The sequence below is a fragment of the Mytilus galloprovincialis genome, chromosome 3 (genome assembly GCF_965363235.1).
Source record: "Mytilus galloprovincialis chromosome 3, xbMytGall1.hap1.1, whole genome shotgun sequence".
NCBI classification, from domain to species: domain Eukaryota; kingdom Metazoa; phylum Mollusca; class Bivalvia; order Mytilida; family Mytilidae; genus Mytilus; species Mytilus galloprovincialis.
In genome coordinates, this window is record NC_134840.1 from 87,804,427 (window position 1) to 87,827,465 (window position 23,039).

The 23,039-nt window shown below is 32.4% G+C and overlaps 1 protein-coding gene across 2 annotated transcripts; it reads left to right on the forward strand.

Moving 5' to 3' along the window:
- Window positions 1-1,418: 1,418 nt before the first annotated feature.
- Window positions 1,419-22,306, forward strand: LOC143069291 (isthmin-like). Of its 2 annotated transcripts, XM_076243849.1 has the most exons (6): window positions 1,422-1,918; window positions 11,688-12,111; window positions 15,505-15,642; window positions 18,819-18,902; window positions 20,152-20,560; window positions 21,903-22,306. In XM_076243849.1, the coding sequence occupies exons 1-6, from the start codon at window positions 1,694-1,696 to the stop codon at window positions 22,000-22,002; spliced, it is 1,380 nt and encodes a 459-aa protein (XP_076099964.1). In that variant the 5' UTR covers window positions 1,422-1,693; the 3' UTR covers window positions 22,003-22,306. The 2 variants fall into 2 exon arrangements, with proteins under 2 accessions (XP_076099965.1, XP_076099964.1); XM_076243850.1 differs by lacking the exon at window positions 15,505-15,642 and having other exon boundaries at window positions 1,419-1,918.
- The last annotated feature ends 733 nt before the right edge of the window (window positions 22,307-23,039 follow it).

The following is a 23,039-nucleotide window of genomic DNA, read 5'->3' on the forward strand; positions in this document are numbered from 1 at the left end:
ATGCATATAACAAAACATTTTAATATTATTAATTTATCTTCTTTAAAAAGTATTCGATGAGTATTCATTGAAGAAATGAACTGATAAACAGTGATAAGGAACGTTAGTTGATGATGTCTACGTACTCATCATGTTTATAGATCGCGGGTTAAAAACCCAAAACGAAAGTACTAGTTACGTGATGAAAATCTAGGCGATAGCAATACACTTGAATGCCCTCACGGTCATCCGCTGTCGCACATTTCCTTGAATTTTGAAACTGAAACTTATTATTTGACGGTGCAACCTTTAGAAGGTAGTAAATACTTAGTAAGCAGGCCTGGGGAATCTCATGCAAAGTTTGTACGATCACAGAAAATAATTGAATTACATTGGATTGAAAAATTACAGACAGTCTATACTGTCTCGGTGTTAATGATATTAATAGCATGGGACATGGTTATAAGGTGATTAAAATCCTTCATACTGCAATCGCGACAAGATCTACTAAATTAAAATGGTAACAAAGCGGAAATTGTTAGTCTACCTCTTCGACTTCGAGAATAACGATTTTAGTTTAGGTTTTTGGGCACAATCTTTAGTAGATACTCTGAACAAAGAAAATATTATTACCCATACAAGATCAACAAAAAGTGTTAATAGTAGAAACATTATTTACTAGTCTACAATGTTCAAATCTGGCAATTGTTGAAGTTGTGTACATTTATTCAGATGAGATCTTTACACCCCAAGTCAATTCTGTTGAAATAACTGACTGACAGGATTGCTGTCAAATGAACAAGTTTATGTTTGTATTAAATGTAAATTGGATGCTAACTAGATAAAAAATATTCGTTAATGGACTCTTTTAAAGGTTGGGGAATTTTATGTATAAACACTTTCTGCCCTGAACTTTCGGGTATTCTTAAAATTTAGACATGTTGATGGGAAGCTGTCGTTGCTCGAACATAGTGCAAGAACCGGAAATGTTTTAATCTGTCAGTGTAAACTGTCTAGTTGTTTCAGTAATTCCATCAATAATGGCATTGTAGATAGAACTGATAGAAGTTTTTACTTTCAAGAATGGATTGGGAGCTGCATTAATGTCAAATAAATCTAACAAAACTCCCCACTTCACTTGCTCTCAGATCCGAAGAGGTTAAATTAATTGACAGTACAGTGTAATTTAGTTTTTCTAATTGTTTACAGTTAGGACTGAGAAAGATACAATAAAGTTAGATAATTTTACCATAATTTCTTCGTCTTTAAATAGGCAAAATGTACTTAACCCAAGATGTGTTATTTCTATCACTTTGTGTTCTATAATGATAGGTATTTGAATAGATAAAAGTTAATAATGATGGAACAGATTTATTTGAAGTGTACTTATCGCTGTAATTATCTACCATGGCCATTTGGTTACCATCATTAACACGAACAACGGCCAGAGAACAAAATGACCACAAAGGATTATCATGAGAAGAATAATTATGAGGAAAATATCTACTAATCGAGTGCCTTTGAAATAAGTATTGAGAGAAGTAATGGATTAAAGTTCTTTTATTATCTGGCACCTGTTGATCGCCTGTACATTTAACAGTAACATTTAGTGTTAAATAAAGATGCACTGGTTTTGAAAAATACTACGAAGATAGATTAAAACACGTGGGTGAAAAAAAATATCCGGTCACTAATTAGCAGTTAATCTGTTCTTATGAATAGTGACGTGTGTATGCCACCTACAACGCAAGAACGTCCAGATGTACACGATAATCGGAAAACACCGAAACAAATCTGTTTATGTGTTATAGAAAAGTTGAATATGATGTTCCTAGTTTTCTTTATATGCTATTTATCCTGGAGTATTCCCGCTAATTATGGACTTTTTACTTCAGGATCATCTTATTCCAACGTCTCTTTGGACTATGACAGCAAACAGGTAAGACTTGAGTATTTCACGTAATTAACGTAGACACGGAGTCACGGAGTACAAGAGAGTTGAGGAGAACATGTACTGCAACATGTCGACAATATTGATCATGTAGTTTGTAAATGCTAAAATTCAAGTTTATAACATATTTCAAACCGATAATGATTTGGTTTCTTTGCATGGTTCTGCTTTTGATACTGCATGTTTTATATACTGACAAAATCCATAACAAAAACTTTTGAAGAATTTCCGATGAAATTTAAAAATTATAATTTGTCGTTAAATTTTGTGATTCGTTATATTAGTTTATAACTAATGTTTTTGTTTATAATTACCTATGCTTGGGTTTAAACACAATACCCAGCATTCGGACCATTCTAACATTTGGACTCTAAAGTACACTTATCAAGATTTCTCTTTTAAATTACAAACGTTGTAAAGATAATTTCGCACAAGCTATAACATGTACAAGTCAACAATAGGTTGACAACATATTAATGAACCAAACAATTGATCCAACGTCAAAAAATGGGTGGGGTTAAAGCACACAATAACAAGCTAATGTCATATCATAGATGTAATTCATATCAATGTATTATAATTATAAGTGATAGTCTTATTGTAAATTTATAGTTTATCAAATATGTAAATACAGCGTGATTTTAAAATAAATATTCTTAAATAATTTGAGCAACTCCCCATAACCAATTGGTAACAAAAAGTGTGTGAATCTTTTCGTGTTACAGTAGATATTTGTGTGTTTTTCTGGGCATCCTTTACTTCTGGCCATGTTGTAGAAATATTTAATCAGTTATTATTTGAAACATACAAAAGAAACATCTAAATTTGTGTTATTTGGAATATTTTTTTTTTAAAGTGCGTGACCCCATATTTTTATTTGAAATTTCGGAATAATTTATAAAAAGCAATTCCGTTCATTTCAAAGCATTTTATCGTTAAAAAAACAAGGCCATTACCTCTAGTTTTATATTGAAAATTGAAAGTACATTAATCCAGAAGTCTTCTACAGAAATTTTAGAACATCTATCGGTGAACATTTAGACACCCCAGCTACTTTAAGCGGCCATTTTTGGTTTTAATACACTACATGTAGTGTTCAACTAATTTGGCATTACAACATTTTGTTTCGAGCGTTCGTGATAAATGTGATTCCAGTAATGTGTGTTGTGTCGCATGAATCGGTATCATGCGTTTACATTATTACAGGAGACCCAACACGATGAGTTCGATTTGGACGTGACGTGTAACAGTCTATCATAGAAATACATTCCACGGTACCATGAAACACGATTCTAACTAAATTGCGCGTAAGACACAAAATATGGAAAACAAAACTTTAGTTTGCATACATTTAGCCTGTGGATTTGAACCAAGTTTTCCTGAAATGATTGGCGAGGCGGAGCAGGCTTCGATGAAACTACTTATGCGTTTCATCGTGCATTTTGAATGATGCTTCATAGTTTTCTTTTAAAAAGCATATAACTAGATTATGAAATCTTACTCCAAACAATATTGGTAAAAATTACAATATTAGAACTTTTCAAACTGCTTTATAAGGGCAAAAAAAAAAAAATCAATTATGGAAAGTTAAAAGATTTAACAAGATATGAAATATCGCCGATGGTATGTTAATTATTTCTATCCCAAAGCTCAAATCAAATTATCGAAATTAAATGTTCCAACTGCTATATCACCAATAGCGTATGCGAGTGCGGACATACACTCAAAATTTATTCACTTTATAACCATTCGGAAGAAAATTGCCTTTGAAATACAATTTTATTAATTTTAGTACCAAATCATAAGTCTCCGAGGAAAGATTTAAATGCTTACAAAACATGTCAATCATGCAATTATATAAATTGCAGAAATTCATAAACGTGTAAATTAAGACTTAAGATTTGCTTTTCAAGTATTAATATAGTACACTATATATAATTGTACTTGGTTCCACTAAGCTTAAAAAATGTCCTCATAATTTTGTATATTGTTAATAGTTATCAAAGGTACCAGGATTATTATTTAGTACGCCAGACGCGCGTTTCGTCTACATAAGACTCATCAGTGAAAACTTGAGATTGATAAATATGAAATATTATCTTTGTTTAGCAGATATTTTTCTTAAATTTATGGTTTTTGAATGGACATAACAGTTGCCACACAGTAATGAAAGTACTGCCAGTTATTTATAGAAAACGGTTTCTGAAAGTAGTTCAGTATTTTTAAAAAAATCTCAATAAGGAATCATGCCATGCTTATAAATTTGTATGACAATCTATTCTAACATATGGACAATTAAGCATTCTAAGTTGTCTCTTTGACACATTCCCAATTTTCATTCTAAATTTTATCTTTTATGCCCAACAAGAAGGGACCAGAGTATTGTTTTAGTACTTGACAGCCACCATCTTAAGCTTGTTGAATTGTGCGATTTTTGTTCTATCGTCTCTGCAAATGTCTCTTGAACTTTCAGTTTTAAAGATGATGTTATTTTGATTGCCAAAATTTGCAATCCATGCATACATGTGACTCTTCGTGATTGTGCATCTGCGTCTAACATCTTTAATTCGTGTCACTTGTAAGATTTCATCTCAACGGAAAATGAGACATACATATTTTGCATTGACTTTGATTTTGACTCCATCGACTTCCTCCACCATCAAAAACTGACCACCACAAATTAGCACAATAGTGCGAAAGTAAACACCAATCAATCAAGCAATCAATCTTCAAAAAGATACGTATACGCAGCGTTCTATTGAACAGCGGTATACTTGTGTTATAGTATATATGTGCGGTAAGTAACAGGAAAGCCTTATAAAGGACAATCCATTGTAAAAAAAGGTGCAGAATGAATCGAGCTAGAAAATGAGTAATCACCAAATAACCCGTCCCTGGGTCTTACATATATACCTTTGGTTTCAAGCAGATACAGAAATGCTCTATGTAAATTTCAGTCTTTTACTGGACATATGAAACACGTGCAAAAATCTATTTAAGCTGTGAAAACACCGATTCCATGTCGTCATATCCAGTCACGTCTCAGCTCTCCTTTACCCGCTATCTTCGATGAGGGTTTACAGTTAGATGATTAACGACTTACTACTTTAGATGACAGTAACCAATCCAACGCCGTACAGTAAACGCAAAAGGTTGGGCCGTCTCCCGCGTTAACATGCACTCCAAAACCCATTGTATCATGGGGGAGTGTTATGCCGATTAACGTCCGAGGGATACAGTGTTAGATGATTGACCTTCATTTCACTGCCTCACGGCTTTGGTCCTGATAACGCTTCCTGTCATCTTTAGAACTACGTCCACGACTCATCTACCAGTACTCCATCATCGAGGTTAGAGGGCTGCCAAGCTGACCAAACTGGCCCTGAAAGCAGCCGTTGTGAAGAAATAACACCAAAATAGTAAACAAACCAAAAAAGAACTTACAAAACCAAGATGGCGACCTCCAAAATGGCGACCACCACTCGTTCCTGACCGATGGCACAAAATTATTCAAACGCTCACCAAACGCCTTCGTGCACCGAGCCGATCGTGCGAGGGCTGTATAGCCAGTCAAGGTCGGTAAACACTTCCATTTGTTGTTCCATGTCGTTAAGACTTTTAATCGAAGTGAAGCGCTAACCATACCTATTCAGCGCTTCGCCTTTGGTCAACTTACAGCTTTTTCACAGATTTTTGTAAAATTTTACATACAACTTTTATTTGATGAACTAGAATTGATTTTGAAAAAATATATCTTTTTCATTCTTAAAATAATAATAACAGATTGGATAAAACACAAAAATCGGTGACCTTATGATTATTTCATATCAAAATTAAATGTTACTTTAAACCTCCGTCCTAGTCATGTAAAAACTATCATAATTGTGACTCAATCATCCATTCCAAGTCAGTTAAGTTCAATGCGAATTTTAAAAACATTTTGTAGATAAACAACTTTTTAGAAGTAAGTTTGGGAGACGGTGTCGTTTTTCCAGTTTCGTCGTTCTTATTTTAGGTCAATCTAAGTGCATAAGATCATCTTGTGTGGTTATTATATATCTTACTACATTCGTTTGAAGATTTGTTTGTAAAGTAGATATCGGATAAAAAACATATCATTCCACTGCTGTTTATTGATAGGTTCTTAATCACAAATAACACAAACCTCTTTTTATCAAAATAAATGATAAAAAGGGAATTAGAAAGTTCAACCTAGTAATTACAAGAAACAAGAAATGTATTTTTGCATCTATATCATGATCTGATAGTTATATATCATCCATCACAATTTAACAACAATGAAAACAGAAGATGCTTAATGATAATTAATTAGAATGCACCGCTGTATACCATATGATGATTCGGATCAGTGCTTTTTTTTGGATACAAACATCTTACAAAGATTCTGTAGTTTTAAATAAAGAAATATTCAGAAAATCTGGCTTTTGAATAACATTTTTTTCTGGAGTGTTAATGATGAACTTCAGTGTTTACTTTCGAAATTATCATTCGTCCTTTGTTTCTGGACAGAATATGAGGAAATATATTGTATGAGAATCAGTTTAAAACCTTGACATATTTTAATGTAAAATTATTTTGGTGCGAATGGATAAGAAGTTATAAAACGACGTGGGTTTAAGCAAATATAAATTTTAGAAGTAAAAAAATACAAAATAATCTTTTTATTATTAAATATGTTACATTTTAACGAGATAAACATATACAGTTTGGAAATTTTAAAAAAAATCATACTATTATATAGTATACCACTTTTTAGTCAGTACTGTATGTTCATTTACTAGTAAAACAGTAATTTCAAGTAAGTCGTCGATTACTGAATTAGTCAAAAGACCTATTAACAATTTCTTTTAATCTGATATATTTTGTCATACTTAGAAATATAAGTGTATTTACGATGTCATCAAACATTTTATTGCATGTATAGACTAGCTTCTTATTGAAAAAGTGGTTAAAAAAGCGTAATGTAATTCTATGAGGCACTCGATTATTTTTGTCAACATTTTCCACAAAAAGCTGTTAGCAGCGTAAATATTTGCTTGTTTTTTTAAACAAAACCAATACCGGTTCTGGACCTGCAATGATGCAAACATTTGAATGTATTCTGTGGCATGCTTGACTAATCCCTTCCATTTGAAACAAAGAAAAAATTACTTTGTAAAATATAACATTACCAGCAAACAGGAAGTTAAAATTGTTATACGCTACAACTCTTTATTATCAAACTTGAGACACACTATACAATCAGTAACTACCATAGAGGACAAGAAAACATTAACGAACATTTTCCTCTGGACAACGAGTATTGTAAAATATCAAAGTATCTGCAAATAGGAAGTGTTGTAACAGTAGATGCAAAAATTTGTAACTCGCTACAACTCATAATTTTTAAGCCGCATGCAGATCAAATATGAGAAGACATTTCCTTCCATAGAAGCGAAGAAATTTTGACAAAGGTCTTTCCGAAGGAAAAAGTTGAGCAATTAAAGACCTGGGGTGGTGTTCTCGAAAGTATCCTAAGATTCGTCCTAAGTCATAGATTAGACCAATTTTAGGATGGACTGAGGACCAGTTTAAGACACTTTTAAGTTGCGTCTCGAAACTATCTCAGACGCAACGTCCTAAACATATCCTATGTGCGAAATTTGAAATAGTTAAAGTAATTGTTTGATAAAACATTTATTGAAGACGAAACTAATTAATAAAATTGTTTACGAAATTTTGTAATACCATGTATTAAATTAAATGCATGATTTCAAATGTAATAATGAAATAATACCAACAAGGATTGTGATTTAAACTGGAAAACAATATGTGTTGAAATGAGAATATCGAATTCTACGGAAGCGTATTAGGGACATAGAAAAAATAAAAGTAGTTGTGAACTTTTTTTTCAAAGTCGAAATTTTGACATTTCAAATCTTAAAATTTCGACTTTAACTCGAAATTTTAACTTTTCTTATCTTGAAATTTTGACTTTCTAAAATCTTGAAATCTTGAAATTTCGACTTTTCAAAAAGTCGAAATTTTGCCTTTTTTAGAATTCGAAATTTTGCCTTTATAAAAAGTCGAAATTTCGACTTTAAAATCAAAATTTCGACTTTTTTAAAACTGAAAATTTCAGTTTTTTCTAAACTCGAAATTTCGACTTCTTTTAAACTCAAAATTTCGACTTTTTTTTAAACTCAAAATTTCGACTTGTTATAAACTCAAAATTTCGACTTTTCCTAAGTGTTTATACGTTTGCGATTACCACATTCACAGTCATTTATATCAGCAATCCGAGAGCCATATACATCATAAAGAAAACTTAATAAGCACATTTTAATAAACTAAACCATTTTAAAGAGGTTATTTTAGATAGAAAATCTTGTTCTTGCCGAAGAATAAATAAAATATGTTTCACGTTCAAATACATATTTCAAGTCTGGACTTCAGATATGTGTATCAAGACAACCCTGTTATTCCGATACATCCATATTACGACATACTTTTATTCAACAGTCTAATATATAAAGACAATAGTTGTGTCATAAGAATGTCAACTTGTAGAGTTTAATCAATATTCCAGAAAAAAGAACCATTTATTTATTTCAAAATTCCAAAACTAGAAAACCGAGCAGCTCATTTGTCTTTCTGAATATGCATGGCATTTTTGGCTACTTGATTTACCATTGTTTAAACAAGGCAAAGTCAGTGAGCTATTGGGAAACCAAACAGGCCTTTGAAACTGCGATGCTAAATGTTCTCAGATATGACGATTCTATGACAGTGTCGTGGGAACTAAAACATGGAACAAAACCTATTTCAAAATATAAATTGCCAAAATGTGTTGATGACGCTTTAATAATTTGCGTCCATGTCTACTCCTTAAATTGTAATAACTGTGTTTGAATACTAACATCAAAGTTTTAAAAGAGATCAAAGTCGAAATTTCGATTGTAAAAAAAAATCGAAATTTTGTGTTTACAAAAAGTCGAAATTTTGAGTTTAAAATAAGTTGAAATGTCGAGTTTAAAATAAGTCGAAATTTCGAGTTTTAAAAAAGTCGAAATTTTGAGATTACAAAAAGTCGAAATTTTGAATTTAAAATAAGTTGAAATTTCGAAGTTAAAATAAGTCGAAGTTTTGAGTTTTATAAAAGTCGAAATTTTGAGTTTAAAAAAGTCGAAATTCGAGTTTAAAGTGAAAATTTCGACTTTTTAAAAGTCGAAATTTCGAGTTTCAAAAAAGTCGAAATTTCATGATTTTTGAAAGTCAAAATTTCAAGTTTATGTCAAAATTTCGGGATTTGAAAAGTCAAATTTTCAAGTTAAAGTCAAAATTTCGAGATTTGAAAAGTCGAATTGTAAAACACAAAGTTCAAAGTTTAAAATCATGCACAATTTGTTATACGAGTTATAACAACCGATTGTGCGTTTTATTAGATGTTCATCTCCACGTAAAACAATAAATAGAAAAAAGCATGCACAAAGTCAGGATGAAGATATGATGATCTTAAGACACCTTATTCGGTGTCCTAAAGTTAGGACGAAAATGTGATATATCCTAAGTTAAGAGAGCTTCGAGAACACGACTTAGGACAAAGAGTTGTCATAAGATGGTCTTAGGACACGTCCTAATCCTAAGATAGCTTCAAGAACACCACCCCTGTTTCCGCCATCGGCGACGCCGGTAAAATCAAATTTGTTGATGACATATAGTGAGATGAATATTTATCTAGCAACAACATACGATTCTCTGCAGAAAAATATACGCATTTGTTTTGAAGAAATGATAATCTATGATAATTGCAAAAACGTTTTTACTAGTTTATTATCTATAAAAACTTATTTTAAGACTTTTCCTTCATATCAGCATCTAAGAAAATAAAAGGGATGAATGCTCTGATATTCGCTTTAGAAAATGTGTTAATTTCACGTTCAGTAAAACGCGTTTTATCCAGTTTCCTCTCAATAGCATAGATTAGTCAAATCAAAATGTTATAAAGCAGTAAGCCTAACTGACAATTTTGAAAACTTGCATGTTTATCACCTCTTTCAATTACTAAACGTAAATGCTTTAAAGAAGCAGTCAGTGTAGTGACTGGTATTGTTTATCTGATGAAAGGGTGGTTACGTGTTATATATAGCTCATTGGTGGTAGAATTGCTTGTTGCACATGCAAATTCAGACCATTCCTTCAGAGGGATTAGTACACAGGGTAGAATTGCCATCTGTCTGTGATCAGCGACTCAGAGCAGCAATGTCAATTCGGGTATTCATGGAAGCCCAACAATGTTAAAACTGCAATCAACTTATTTTTGGAATCTTATTTCAATCCTTCAGTAGGGATTGAAGTCAATCTTGATTATTGTGTGTGTGTATATATATGTGTGTAGTTGTTGATGTTGTCGTATTTCTGTTTCATTGTAGTTCAATCCCTCATTTCGACTCATTTTATTCATATTGAACACAATTGTACATTACTATTTTGCTATTTTGCCATCTAACTGATTTCTCGTATTGTTTTTAAGTTTTAACTTTAACAATTATCTTGGTAAGAATAATATTATCTTTATTTATGTCACTCATCAGTAAATGCTCTTTTAGCCTGTCTTTGACTTATCATAAGATCTCACACAGAAACTCTTTGATAAAACATTTCAAACAGTGAATTCTGATCTTTATCATCCTGTTCACGTGGAGGCGCGTGTCATCCTTAACGCCTTTTCTCTTTGAAGTATATCAGTGATGTACCTATTCTTTGATGCTAAAATCACTCTTATTTGTTTTAGAAAAAAAAGTAGCTTCTGAAACTATTTGATAAGAAATCAATGTAATGATTCATATTAATCATGTTTATTTTCGGGATAATTATAAATAATGATGCTGTTTTATTGTCACCATCTGTAAAGAAATAAAGGAAAATAATGCAGGCCATTAGCAATGTAAGCCATTGCGACATGATCAGAATTGTTTGATATCTATCATCTTTTTTTAATGCACCCTCCGCTACGACGGGGACATTAAACAAATCTCTCTTATCAAAGTGTTTATCCTTGTTCTTCTGTACGTACGTCCGTGCGTACTTCCCAAATTAGGTTTCCGTTCTCTAAATTTAGTTTGCCCCAACCTTATGTGATGAAACTTATACACAATGTTAAATGCTACAAAACACAGATGAAGTTTAAATTTTGTAAGCGTCACACTAGTCGTTCTCGAGTTATGCCCCTTAACAAATGGAAAAAAATGTGGATTTTTTTTCTTTCCGTTCTTTTACTTTAGTTTGCACACTGTTTGATTACCACAGTACACACATCAAGTTAGAATTTTGGTGGTGTCACTTTATCTGTTCTAAAGTTCTGCAACTTGAAAAATTATAAAATACCGAATTTATTTTTCTTTGTCCTTTTGTCTTTTTTGTCCTCTGTTTTCTAAATTTAATTTGCCTCGAACAAATGTTATGAAACTTATACGCAATGATTATTACCACAAAATACAGATCAAGTTCAAATTTTGGTGGCGTCTCTTATAACGTTATAGAGTAATATGCCCTTTTAAAAATGAAAAAAAATATGCTGAATTTTTCGTTTCCGGTATCGTCACTTGTACAGTTCTTGAGTTATGTTTCCCATGGACACATTCCCCATTCATTCTGTTTTCTGATGCTTTCTTTGATATTTTGATTTGTTTATTACTATTTGTTACTAGTTTATATTTTATAAATTGATAGGTCACTGTAACTTTATTTTTTTCAGGCAGAAGATGTGAATTCTACTGAAAGAAAGAATAGCGGGAACTTGTTATTTAATTTTACTGGTTTTTCATCAAAATATAATAATGACGACGACAATTTTATGTTAGAGCAAATTCGATTAACTAAACAAAGAAAACGACACAAAGGAAAAAGGAAGAAAAATAAAAAACGTAAGAAAAAAAAGACTAAAAATAATTCTATAGAAAACATAAATAATGGCGGTCGTAGACGCAGAAAAAATAAGAAATGTAAAAAGTGTGGAAAAGGGAAGAAACTTCAAAGGACAAAATTTCGACAGCATATGTTTAAACTGGAGCCAACTACTATAAGACATATCATAGAACGAGTTGCTGAAGAAGCCCTACAAAAAGGCGCTGGTTCCATGGATTTTGGTTTAAACTATAATCCATTTGAGTCATCAAAAAGTATGTAGACATTACAGTTTATTTGTTGATTTCTAGATACTGCTTCAAGATAATGAAGAACATTTGCATATATGAAATTAAGCAGATGTTCAGTAGTGTAATTGTCAAAGATAGATCAACTCATGTAGTATAACCACACAGCCTCAGTAAACAATGAGAAAACCCCAAAACAGTGAATTACCAGTAGTAGGCTTTATAAAAGGCACAGACATGACACGATGTGAAACAATTCAAACGAGAAAAAAATATATTTGTTTAAGTTCACATCAATTTATTTTGTTTTCCATGTCAGTTTTTGTCGAGCCTGCAACATTTATGTCGCGAAAGCGAGACATGATCCTTAGATTCCGTCGTAGGCGGAGGCTTTAGCATCGTCAATATCTTGGTTCAGTCTGTAGTATTTAGCATTTTTTTTACATTAAAAACTTTGTCAAACTACATCGAATTTTATTAAATTTGGATAGAAGCTTTTTATGACCACTAGGCAATATCCATTGATAAAGCATCACGCAATAGATTCGAAGTTTTGGTTGATGAACTGTTAAAGCTTCCTTGTAAGCATCAATCCTTTAACAAGGAAATGCAATATCTGGAATATCGTATCTTCTTGAAGAAATCTACTCCATAACCATACGCAGTAGCTCTATATTAATTCTGATACATAGTATTGGAAGCTGGTATAAGGGAAAACTAATCGATCACAAAGCCTGCATTATATTACTGTCTCAAGTTCCGTGGTTCTCGTTTGTTGCTGCCTGTCACAATTTGTTTTATTTGATTCTATTAGCTTGTCTTTTTTTCATTGTATCATTTTTAGTTCATTCTGGATCTATTACAGCTGGATTTAAACGATGGGTTTTCTTCATTGATAAGGGGTATGTGGAAATTGTAGTTGTTTACATTCTTGTCCTTTAGTCTTTGCTCAAAGACTGCCTTATTGGTAATCTTACTATATTTTCCTTTTTTAATAAAATTGTACATATAATAAGTTTTTTAATGTGTCTTTTAATTTTGTATCTTGTTATAAAAAAAGAGGCACACTATGCCAAGGGGAAATTTCAGACACCCAAGTCAAAGATAAGCTGACACGCCTTCGCATAAACAACAACAAAGAACTAGAGGCTTTAAAGAGCCTGTGTCGCTCACCTTGGTCTATGTGAATATTAAACAAAGGAAGTAGATGGATTCATGACAAATTGAGTTTTGGTGATGGTGATGTATTTGTACGTCTTACTTTACTGAACATTCTTGCTGCTTACAGTTATCCCTATCTATAATGAACTTGGCCCAGTAGTTTCAGTGGAAAATGTTAGTAAAAATTTACAAATTTTATAAAAATTGTTAAAAATTGACTATAAAGGACAATAACTCCTTAGGGGGTCAATTGACCATTTCAGTCATGTTGACTTATTTGTAAATATTACTTTGCTGTACATTATTGCTGTTTACAGTTTATCTCTATCTATAATAATATTCAAGATAATAACCAAAAACAGTAAAATTTCCTTAAAATTACCAATTTAGGGGCAGCAACCCAACAACGGGTTGTCCGATTCATCTGAAAATTTCAGGGCAGATAGATCTTGACCTGATAAACAATTTTACCTAGTCAGATTTGCTCTAAATGCTTTGGTTTTTGAGTTATAAGCCAAAAACTGCATTTTACCCCTATGTTCTATTTTTAGCCATGGCGGCCATCTTGGTTGGTTTGCCGGGTCACTGGACATATATTTTAAACTAGATACCCCAAAGATGATTGTGGCCAAGTTTGGATTAATTTGGCACAGTAGTTTCAGAGGAGAAGATTTTTGTAAAAGATTACTAAGATTTACGAAAAATGGTTAAAAATTGACTATAAAGGGCAATAACTCCTAAAGGGATCAACTGACCATTTTGGTCATGTTGACTTATTTGTAAATCTCACTTTGCTGAACATTATTGCTGTTTAAAGTTTATCTCTATCTATAATAATATTCAAGATAAAAACTAAAAACAGCAAAAATTCCCTAAAATTACCAATTCAGGGGCAGCAACCCAACAACGGGTTGTCGGATTTATCTGAAAATTTGAGTTCAGATAGATCTTGACCTGATTAACAATTTTAGACCTGTCAGATTTGCTCTAAATGCTTTGGTTTTTGAGTAATAAGCCAAAAACTGCATTTTACCCCTATGTTCTATTTTTAGCCATGGCGGCCATCTTGGTAGGTTGGCCAGGTCACCGGACACAGTTTTTAAACTAGATACCCCAAAGATGATTGTGGCCAAGTTTGGATTTATTTGGCCCAGTAGTTTCAGAGGAGAAGATTTTTGTAAAAGATTACTAAGATTTACGAAAAATTGTTAAAAATTGACTATAAAGGGCAATAACTCCTAAAGGGGTCAACTGGATATTTTGGTCATGTTGACTTATTTGTAAATCTCACTTTGCTGAACATTATTGCTGTTTACAGTTTATCTTTATCTATAATAATATTCAAGATAATAACCAAAAACAGCAAAACTTCCCTAAAATTACAAATTCAGGGGCAGCAACCCAACAACGGGTTGTCGGATTCATCTGAAAATTTGAGGGCAGATAGGTCTTGACCTGATAATCAATTTTACCCCGTCAGATTTGCTCTAAATGCTTTGGTTTTTGAGTTATAAGCCAAAAACTGCATTTTGCCCCTATGTTTTATTTTTAGCCATGGCGGCCATCTTGGTTGGTTGGCCGGGTCACCGGACACATATTTTAAACTAGATACCCCAATGATGATTGTGGCCAAGTTTGGTTTAATTTGGCCCTGTAGTTTCAGAGGAGAAGATTTTTGTAAAAGTTAACAACGACGACGGACGACGACGGACGACGGACGCAAAGTGATGGGAAAAGCTCACTTGGCCCTTCGGGCCAGGTGAGCTAAAAACGAATAAAAAATAAAAAAATACAGAATTATTGAGCAACACTACCTCTACCAATAACTGATCTCTGGCCTCACGGTCATAAAACTTCGAGCATGATTTTTGTACTAAGACTCGAAAATCAACCAATCAAACTGCTGGATTTCATGTTTGGAGCATGATTTTTGTGATCAGAGCACTGAGCAAAGTTTTATGCCTTCAAGGCCTGGTGTCATATAAATCTACAGTAGATAATTTAGTTTTAAACATTGTAAATAGATAAATATTGGATTATTTTGTTATTAATAATAAGAAACCAGCTGGTTTTATGAACAAGATAGATCAGAACAGAGAAGCCATGCACTCAGATAATTTCAAGGAAAGACAAATCAACAATTGTTCAAGGAAATAAACATTATAAGGATATGTATGATGTGATGGTTTTGAATGCATTTTGCAGATTAGACAATTTGTCATATAAGGATATCATAATTTAAATCTTAACTATTTAAAGATTCAGTTGACCAGTGGTCCACTTGGGGAGAGTGTAGTGTGACTTGTAACAGCGGACAAAAAAGTCGGTCCAGGGGATGTGGAATGTCATGTAGAGAGACCGAGACGATGGTCTGCTTTATGCCATCCTGTAAGAGAGGTACATTATAACGTTCATTATAAACGTTAGTAGTAATGAAAAGTTTGAAAAGAACATGACTTTTCGTGGAAAGACCTTTTGTTTTTCTTCTGATTATTTTTTTTCTTCTGCCGTCTGAGATGCTTTTTTGTCTTACAATATATCGAATGGATTTTTGGCCAATGATGTTGTACAGTAATGGGGGTTTTAAAACTCACCATGTGTGACCGAACACTTATTCTTATAAGAGTTATCTCCCCGCGTCCCCTTTTTCTTGTTATCGATATATCTCTAAAACCGTACAATATTTCAACAAACTGTTTTCACCAAATTGTTCGTCTACTCTTAAGAATGATTTGGTTTATTTGACTGAAGTTATCGGAAGACATCTTATGGGAGTTATTTCCCTTTGAAATTTAAGATAGGCGACATGTTGGATAAATTCATACGTTATAAGTCGTAGAGGCCTACAGTCTTTTGATATGAAGTCCTTGGTCCATTTAAAGGAAATTGAGGTCAAGGTCATGTTATAAATTTTAAATTTTGCTTGTTATCGTTATTCAAAAGAAACTGTTACAGTAAATGATATGATGCGTTTGCCAAATAACTGTTTACAATAAGGCGCAACTTCAACCTATCAAGTCGAAGAGTTTTGGTTAACCCTTATAAGAATTTTCTCGCCTTATGTATTGATTTCTCCCCTTATGTATTGATTTCTCCACAACCATACACGTGATTGACCTGGGGTCTTTTGATTTGAGGTCACGGTCAATGTCAAAGGTACATTTGACGTTCTAGATTTTGACCTTTGCCCAAAATTCTTTCTGGTTCATTATAAAACAATTAAGTCTTCTACATAAACCTATTAATCTTAATTTTTTTCATATCAGTTTGATTTACCACATTATGTCAAAACGGAGTGACATTTTCTAACATATTTTTTTAATTTCTTTCTTATTATCGAGGTGGAAAGACCTTCAATTGTTCTCTGAAGAATTGGTTTTTAATTGTTATTGGCCTTTCTGGGTCACGCCTCATGTCCAGACAATAACTGTTTAGTGTCTTTGAATATCAGCTGTATTTGTATGAGGCTAAAACAGGTGTAAAGCGAGTTTCAGGGAGCTATAACTCCTGCTTCGAGCCGAGTACAAATACAGCTGATATTTAAAGACACTAAGCAGTTACTGTCTTTATCCTGCAATTAATTATGTACATTTTTTTCCCATCCAAATCGTTGAATTTGTTTTTAAGAGAAATTGTCATGATTTAAACGTGGACCGCAATGAGGACCCCAAATTGAACTCTGACGTAAACAGTAATTTGACATAACCATTCGATGGTCCATTGGAGGATACAATTGATTGAAATATCTAGAAGAACACATATCAATGAACAGTGGCAACAATATATCAATATATTCTTGAAAACCATTAGGCGAAATCTATATGCAAAAAGGTAGACAGAATAAAAGGCTTTATTTATTAAATTTGGAGTTTGACCTCTGCTAGGCTCGTTGAAAAAAGTAAAATCACAAAAATACTGAACTTAGAGGAAAATCAATTCGGAAAGTCCATAATCACATGGCAAAATCAAATAACAAAACGCATCACAAACGAATGGACAAGAACTGTCATATTCCTGACTTGGTACAGGCATTTTCAAATGTAGAAAATGGTGGATTAAACCTGGTTTATAGCGCTAACCCTCTCACTTTAATGACAGTCTCATCAAATTTCGTTATATTTACATTGATGCGTTCGTTAACTAAACAGACACAATAAATAAAATAGTTAAACTATTGGTACATCAGTCATCATCGTATAACAATTTTAAAAGGAACTATTTAACAGAACACAAAAAAATCTATCTACAAACACATTCATTGATTTGTGTGTCTGACGTCAGATAGATTTGTCGTTCAATGTGCATACAAACAAATTTACATAGGCAATGTTAGCATATAGGGTTAAAAAATCAAAAGTATGTAAGAATAAATTTCAAAAATAGACCGAGATTGAAAATAGTCCAATAGAATTTATAATAATCCACAAATAGTTAATTCCACTACGCGATTGAATGATTTTGACGTTTATGGTTCAACGTATTTTGTAATTCATAATAGAAATATATCATAATGAGTTAAAATAGAACAATATCATACTGACGGGATCTTTTAAAGTACAGAGTGACGTTATAAGAACCAAAGAAATACAAAAAGTCGCATATACAAAACACGCCACCAAAAAATTAAAGACAATACAAAAACATTGACGAGATGTATAAGTACCGAGCCACGTCGAACGGATATCACATAAAACCATTCAACAGTAAAAGTAATATTAATAATATAACAAAGACAAATGAAAGAACTATAAAACACGTTGTTCAGATGATAAACAACATCAGTACGCAGAATCTATACATAAAGACCATCGTGTATTATTTGTGAAGTTGATACGGAATATTTATCAACAAGGTCTTGGTACCTTCCGATGAACTTTTTTTTAGAAAAAGGACGAGACGTTCTTTGACATACCCCTGGTTCATCAACTTTCTACTCAGACACTGATGACGTTTTACAAAGTCTGAGTAGGAGCTGCAAGCTCTTGAATATCGAATAAGTTGTGAAATATATATCCCATATGCAGGTGAAGTTGATATATTGCTACTAAGGTGGGGGAAATTTATTATTTCAAAATTAAAATCGTCTCGTTTGTCACAGATTCTGGTACTGAGATGACTGTGTTAGTCAAATTCGAGATATAAGTCTAAAAATGAGGCGGAGGAATTTTCGGTTTATCAAAGGTTGGTTTTTTTTTTTTTTGGCTAACATAACGTGTGTTACGATCAACACTGAATATATTGATACACATTTAGGATTCGATTTTTTTTTATCTGTATTTCAAAGAATTTCTTATCCATATACCGAGATTCAATTTCTTCGGAAAATAATCCTATGTAAACTTTAATCCACCATATTCTACATAAGAAAATGCCTCGACCAGGCCAAGAAAATAACAGTTGTTATCCATTCGTTTGATGTGGTTCAGCTTTTGATTTTGCCATTTAATTATGAACTTTCCGTTTTGAATTTTATTCGGTGTTTAGAAATTTTGTGATTTTACTTTTTAACGCACACAATATTATTTGACATCTGAATCTTAATCATACGAGTAACTTAAATACCTTTATTGTAGAAAAGAAGCCTAAAGGTGATACTGCTTCCAGGGAATTTAACAGATACTTTCCATCGTCAGGATCAGTAGAGTATATTAATGAAGGTATGAGCAGTAACAGGAATTAATAAGTAGTTTATATACCGGGTATATCAGTAGCGTATATTAATGAAGGTATGATCAGTTACAGGAACTCTAAGTAGTTTATGAACAGGTGTATATCAGTAGAGTATATTAATGAGGGTATGAGCAGTAACAGAAATTCTAAGTAGTTTATTAGCCGGGTATATCAGTAGAGTATATTAATGAAGGTATGATCAGTTACAGGAACTCTAAATAGTTTATGAACAGGGTATATCAGTAGAGTATATTAATAAAGGCATGAGCAGTAACAGGAATTCTAAGTAGTTTATTTACCGGGTACATCAGTAGAGTATATTACTGAAGGTATGAACTGTAACAGGAATTCTAAGTAGTTTATTTACAGGATATATTAGTAGAGTATATTAATGAAGGTATGAGCAGTCACAGGAATTCTAAGTAGTTTATTTACAGGGTATATCAGTAAAGTATATTAATGTAGGTATGAGCTGTGACAGGAATTCTAAGCAGTTTATTTACATGGGAAATCAGTAGAGTATATTAATGAAGGTATCAGCAGTAACATGAATTCTAAGTAGTTTATTTACAGAGTATATCAGTAGAGTATATTAATGAAGGTATAAGCAGTAACATGAATTCTAAGTAGTTTATTTACAAGGCATATCAGTAGAGTATATTAATGAAGGTATGAGCAGTAACAAGAATTCTAAGTAGTTTATTTACAAGGTATATCAGTAGATTAATTAATGAAGGTATCAGCAGTAACATGAATTCTAAGTAGTTTATTTACAGGGCATATCAGTAGAGTATATTAATGAAGGTATGATCAGTAACATGAATTCTAAGTAGTTTATTTACAGAGTATATCAGTAGAGTATATTAATGAAGGTATAAGCAGTAACATGAATTCTAAGTAGTTTATTTACAAGGTATATTAGTAAAGTATATTAATGAAGGTATGAGCAGTAACAGGAATTCTAAGTAGTTTATTTACAAGGTATATCAGTAGATTAATTAATGAAGGTATCAGCAGTAACATGAATTCTAAGTAGTTTATTTACAGGGTATATTAAGATTACTTTGTTTCTGAAGAGGAACATATGACCAAATATAAGATATAAGTTACAGAAAGAAAACATTAAAAAGCTGTTCTATCAAACTTCGAATGAACTCAAAAATATTAGTATGCCCTTCATCGATAATATTGTTTCTCTTTCTTTGTCTGAAAATTATTAATTTATGTGCATTTCAGATGTGGATACTTGTGAAGAATGGATAGATTGTAATAATCAGACAATAAAAACATACCTCAATAAGTCATATCTACCTTCCTGTCCGTGTTATTATCCTTTACATCTAGACTATAACAATAAAGTATGGGATAGACAAAAACAAAAACATTTCAAGTGGCTCAATATCATTATATCAGAGGAAGGTCTGAATGCTTATAAACCAAATGCTCAATACTGCATCCGGTCTAAGTTATATCGGGGCACTGAGACATTAGCAGCTCAATTCTGTTGTTATGATGACACGATGAGATTGATTACACGAGGTAAAAGTGCCGGAACTCCAAATCTGATATCACCGGAGATATCACAGGAACTTCATCACAAGCTGGACATCAGTCCTTGGATTATCTGCAAGGGAGACTGGACTCGGTAAGATAGCTAATTGAGAGGACTTGAACCTATATCTACATTATAGACTTTATTAATTGCTGAACCTATATGTACATTATATACTTTATTAATTGCTTAAGTTGGTACGTTTTAGGTATCAATTAATAATTTGATTTAAGATCGTAATTATCTAGAATTGACATTGAAGGCGACAATAGTTTACCGATGTTAAAATCTCGTAAATCGATTAAAAAATGAAAAGCAAGGCAACAAGTAATGGTTGAGGTTATCTTATACAGTCCGGAGGGATGGAGAGCGAGATGCGTCGATAGTGTAAGATATCGACCTATCGTATTCGTCAACCAATTCATGATGGTAATTGTTTAACATATGTGGTGTCGATGTTAGTTGTTCTTCCTTATAACTGAGTCATTTGATGTTAAATAGTTGTTAAGTATTTCTTTCAACTTGTATGTCAACATTATTTCTTAAATCTTATGTCTGAAGCTGGTTTTATATATCACTGATCGGGATTGGTCCAAACAACTGCCTTATTATCTTTTTTTAGTATTAACATTCACGACGAACGCAAACACAATGCGTCAGATGCTATATACATGTATATTATGTAGAGATGTATAAAAAAACAGTATGACAAAAATACTGAACTCATAAAAAGAGGGAAGTCCATAAAAAGTGACAAAATTGAACCTTAGATTTATCAAACCAACGGAACATATAGAAAACAAATATCATATTTCTGACTTGGAACATACATTTTCGAAGAAAATTGGTAATAAAACCTGGTTTATATCGGGTACTAGTATAACCTCCTACTTGCATGACAGTTTTTTTTATAGTTCATTATATTGGAAACATTGGGTACGTAAGTACTTAAGTCTGCGAGGAGCTATAGGTTGCAATTCTGTAAATATATACAATGTAATTTCCCATAAACTCCTTTAGCGTCCAACACAGGATAATTTTTACTATGAAGGTTCGTATCCCAGAACGAAAAAATGATGTACACTACTATTGCTGTGCGGCATATTTTATATATAACTTCTAAGAGTTTAAACTTATTATACAATTCTATATTAACCCTACCCCCACTTTTGGATCTCCCAAGAATTGAATTTTAGGCGCTACCATGTTTATCTTTACTGGTAACATTTCTGTAACTATGAGATAAAACACAGAGATCATATCTGGGAACCAGTGCGTTAACAAATTAACGTATCTATGGATATTTTATATCTCCCCAAAAGATGCGTTGCTTGAGAAACAGCTGTATTTACAAAGAGCAACCTATAAGACCGAAAAACACAACAACTTTTACTGAATTAAGTGTTTATCAACTTAAATGTTTCCTTTTACACAGGTATAATGAAGTAATTCAGCCAAATAATGGTTTAAACTGCAGAGACAATCCAAATGAGGAGGACATAAAAATTCAAGTTTTCCAGGCACAGAACTTTTAGCTCCTTAAAAGATTTTGGAAGGATAACTTGGTAGACCCTTTTCTGAAGGTTTGGAAGTACTGTGAATGACAATTAAAAGAAACGTTAAAATACATACCGTATATAATGATTTGTCAGCATCATGCTAGTTTTATATGTGAAAGAACACGTCAGTCCGCATTATGAACTGGTATATGTCCTGTTATCATGATATATACGGGTAGACCATCTATTGGTCGGTTTTGTTATGATCCAGGAATAAAACAGTGAGATAAATTGTTTTAGTTGTCATAGCTGAAGAGTAAAACAATAAAATAACATTAAAAATTTATATATATAAAAAAAGATGCTGACCGCATTTAACACTTCCCCTTGCTAATAAATATAAATGTACAATACAGATGTCATTTTACACAAATGTTTATCTTGGATATCATTGAACAAAGTTCGTTCGACATAATAAGTTTGAAAGCCTTAAATCCCCCAAAAACGAAAGTTATGACGCATCAACTAAAAACAGACCTCTACATAACAGCAATGAAAATAAATTCATCATAGATACCAGGATCAAAATTTATATTTACGCCAGACGCGCGTTTCGTCTAAAAAAGACTCATCAGTGACGCTTGAATAATAAAATGTTTAAAAGGCCAAATAGAGTAGAAAGCTTAGAAAGTTTAACATTATTTTAAAGAGTTGTAATCTCAGTTTGATATTACAAATACAAGAAGGTAAGAAGCATCAATGCTGTTAAGGAGGCCGCTTTAACTAGATATTAATAAAAAGTAAAATAACAAAAATACCGAGCTGCGAGGAAAATTCAAAACCGAAAGACCCTAATCAAATGGCAAACTCAAAAGCACAAACACATCAAACCAATGGATTACAACTCTCATATTTCTGACTTTGTACTTGCATTTTCTTATTTAGAAATAGTTGATTAAATCTAGTTTTATAGCTAGCTATACCTCTTGCTGGTATGACAGTCGCATAAAATTCCATTACATTGACAACGATGTGTGAATAAAACAAACAGACATAATATGTAAAAATATCAA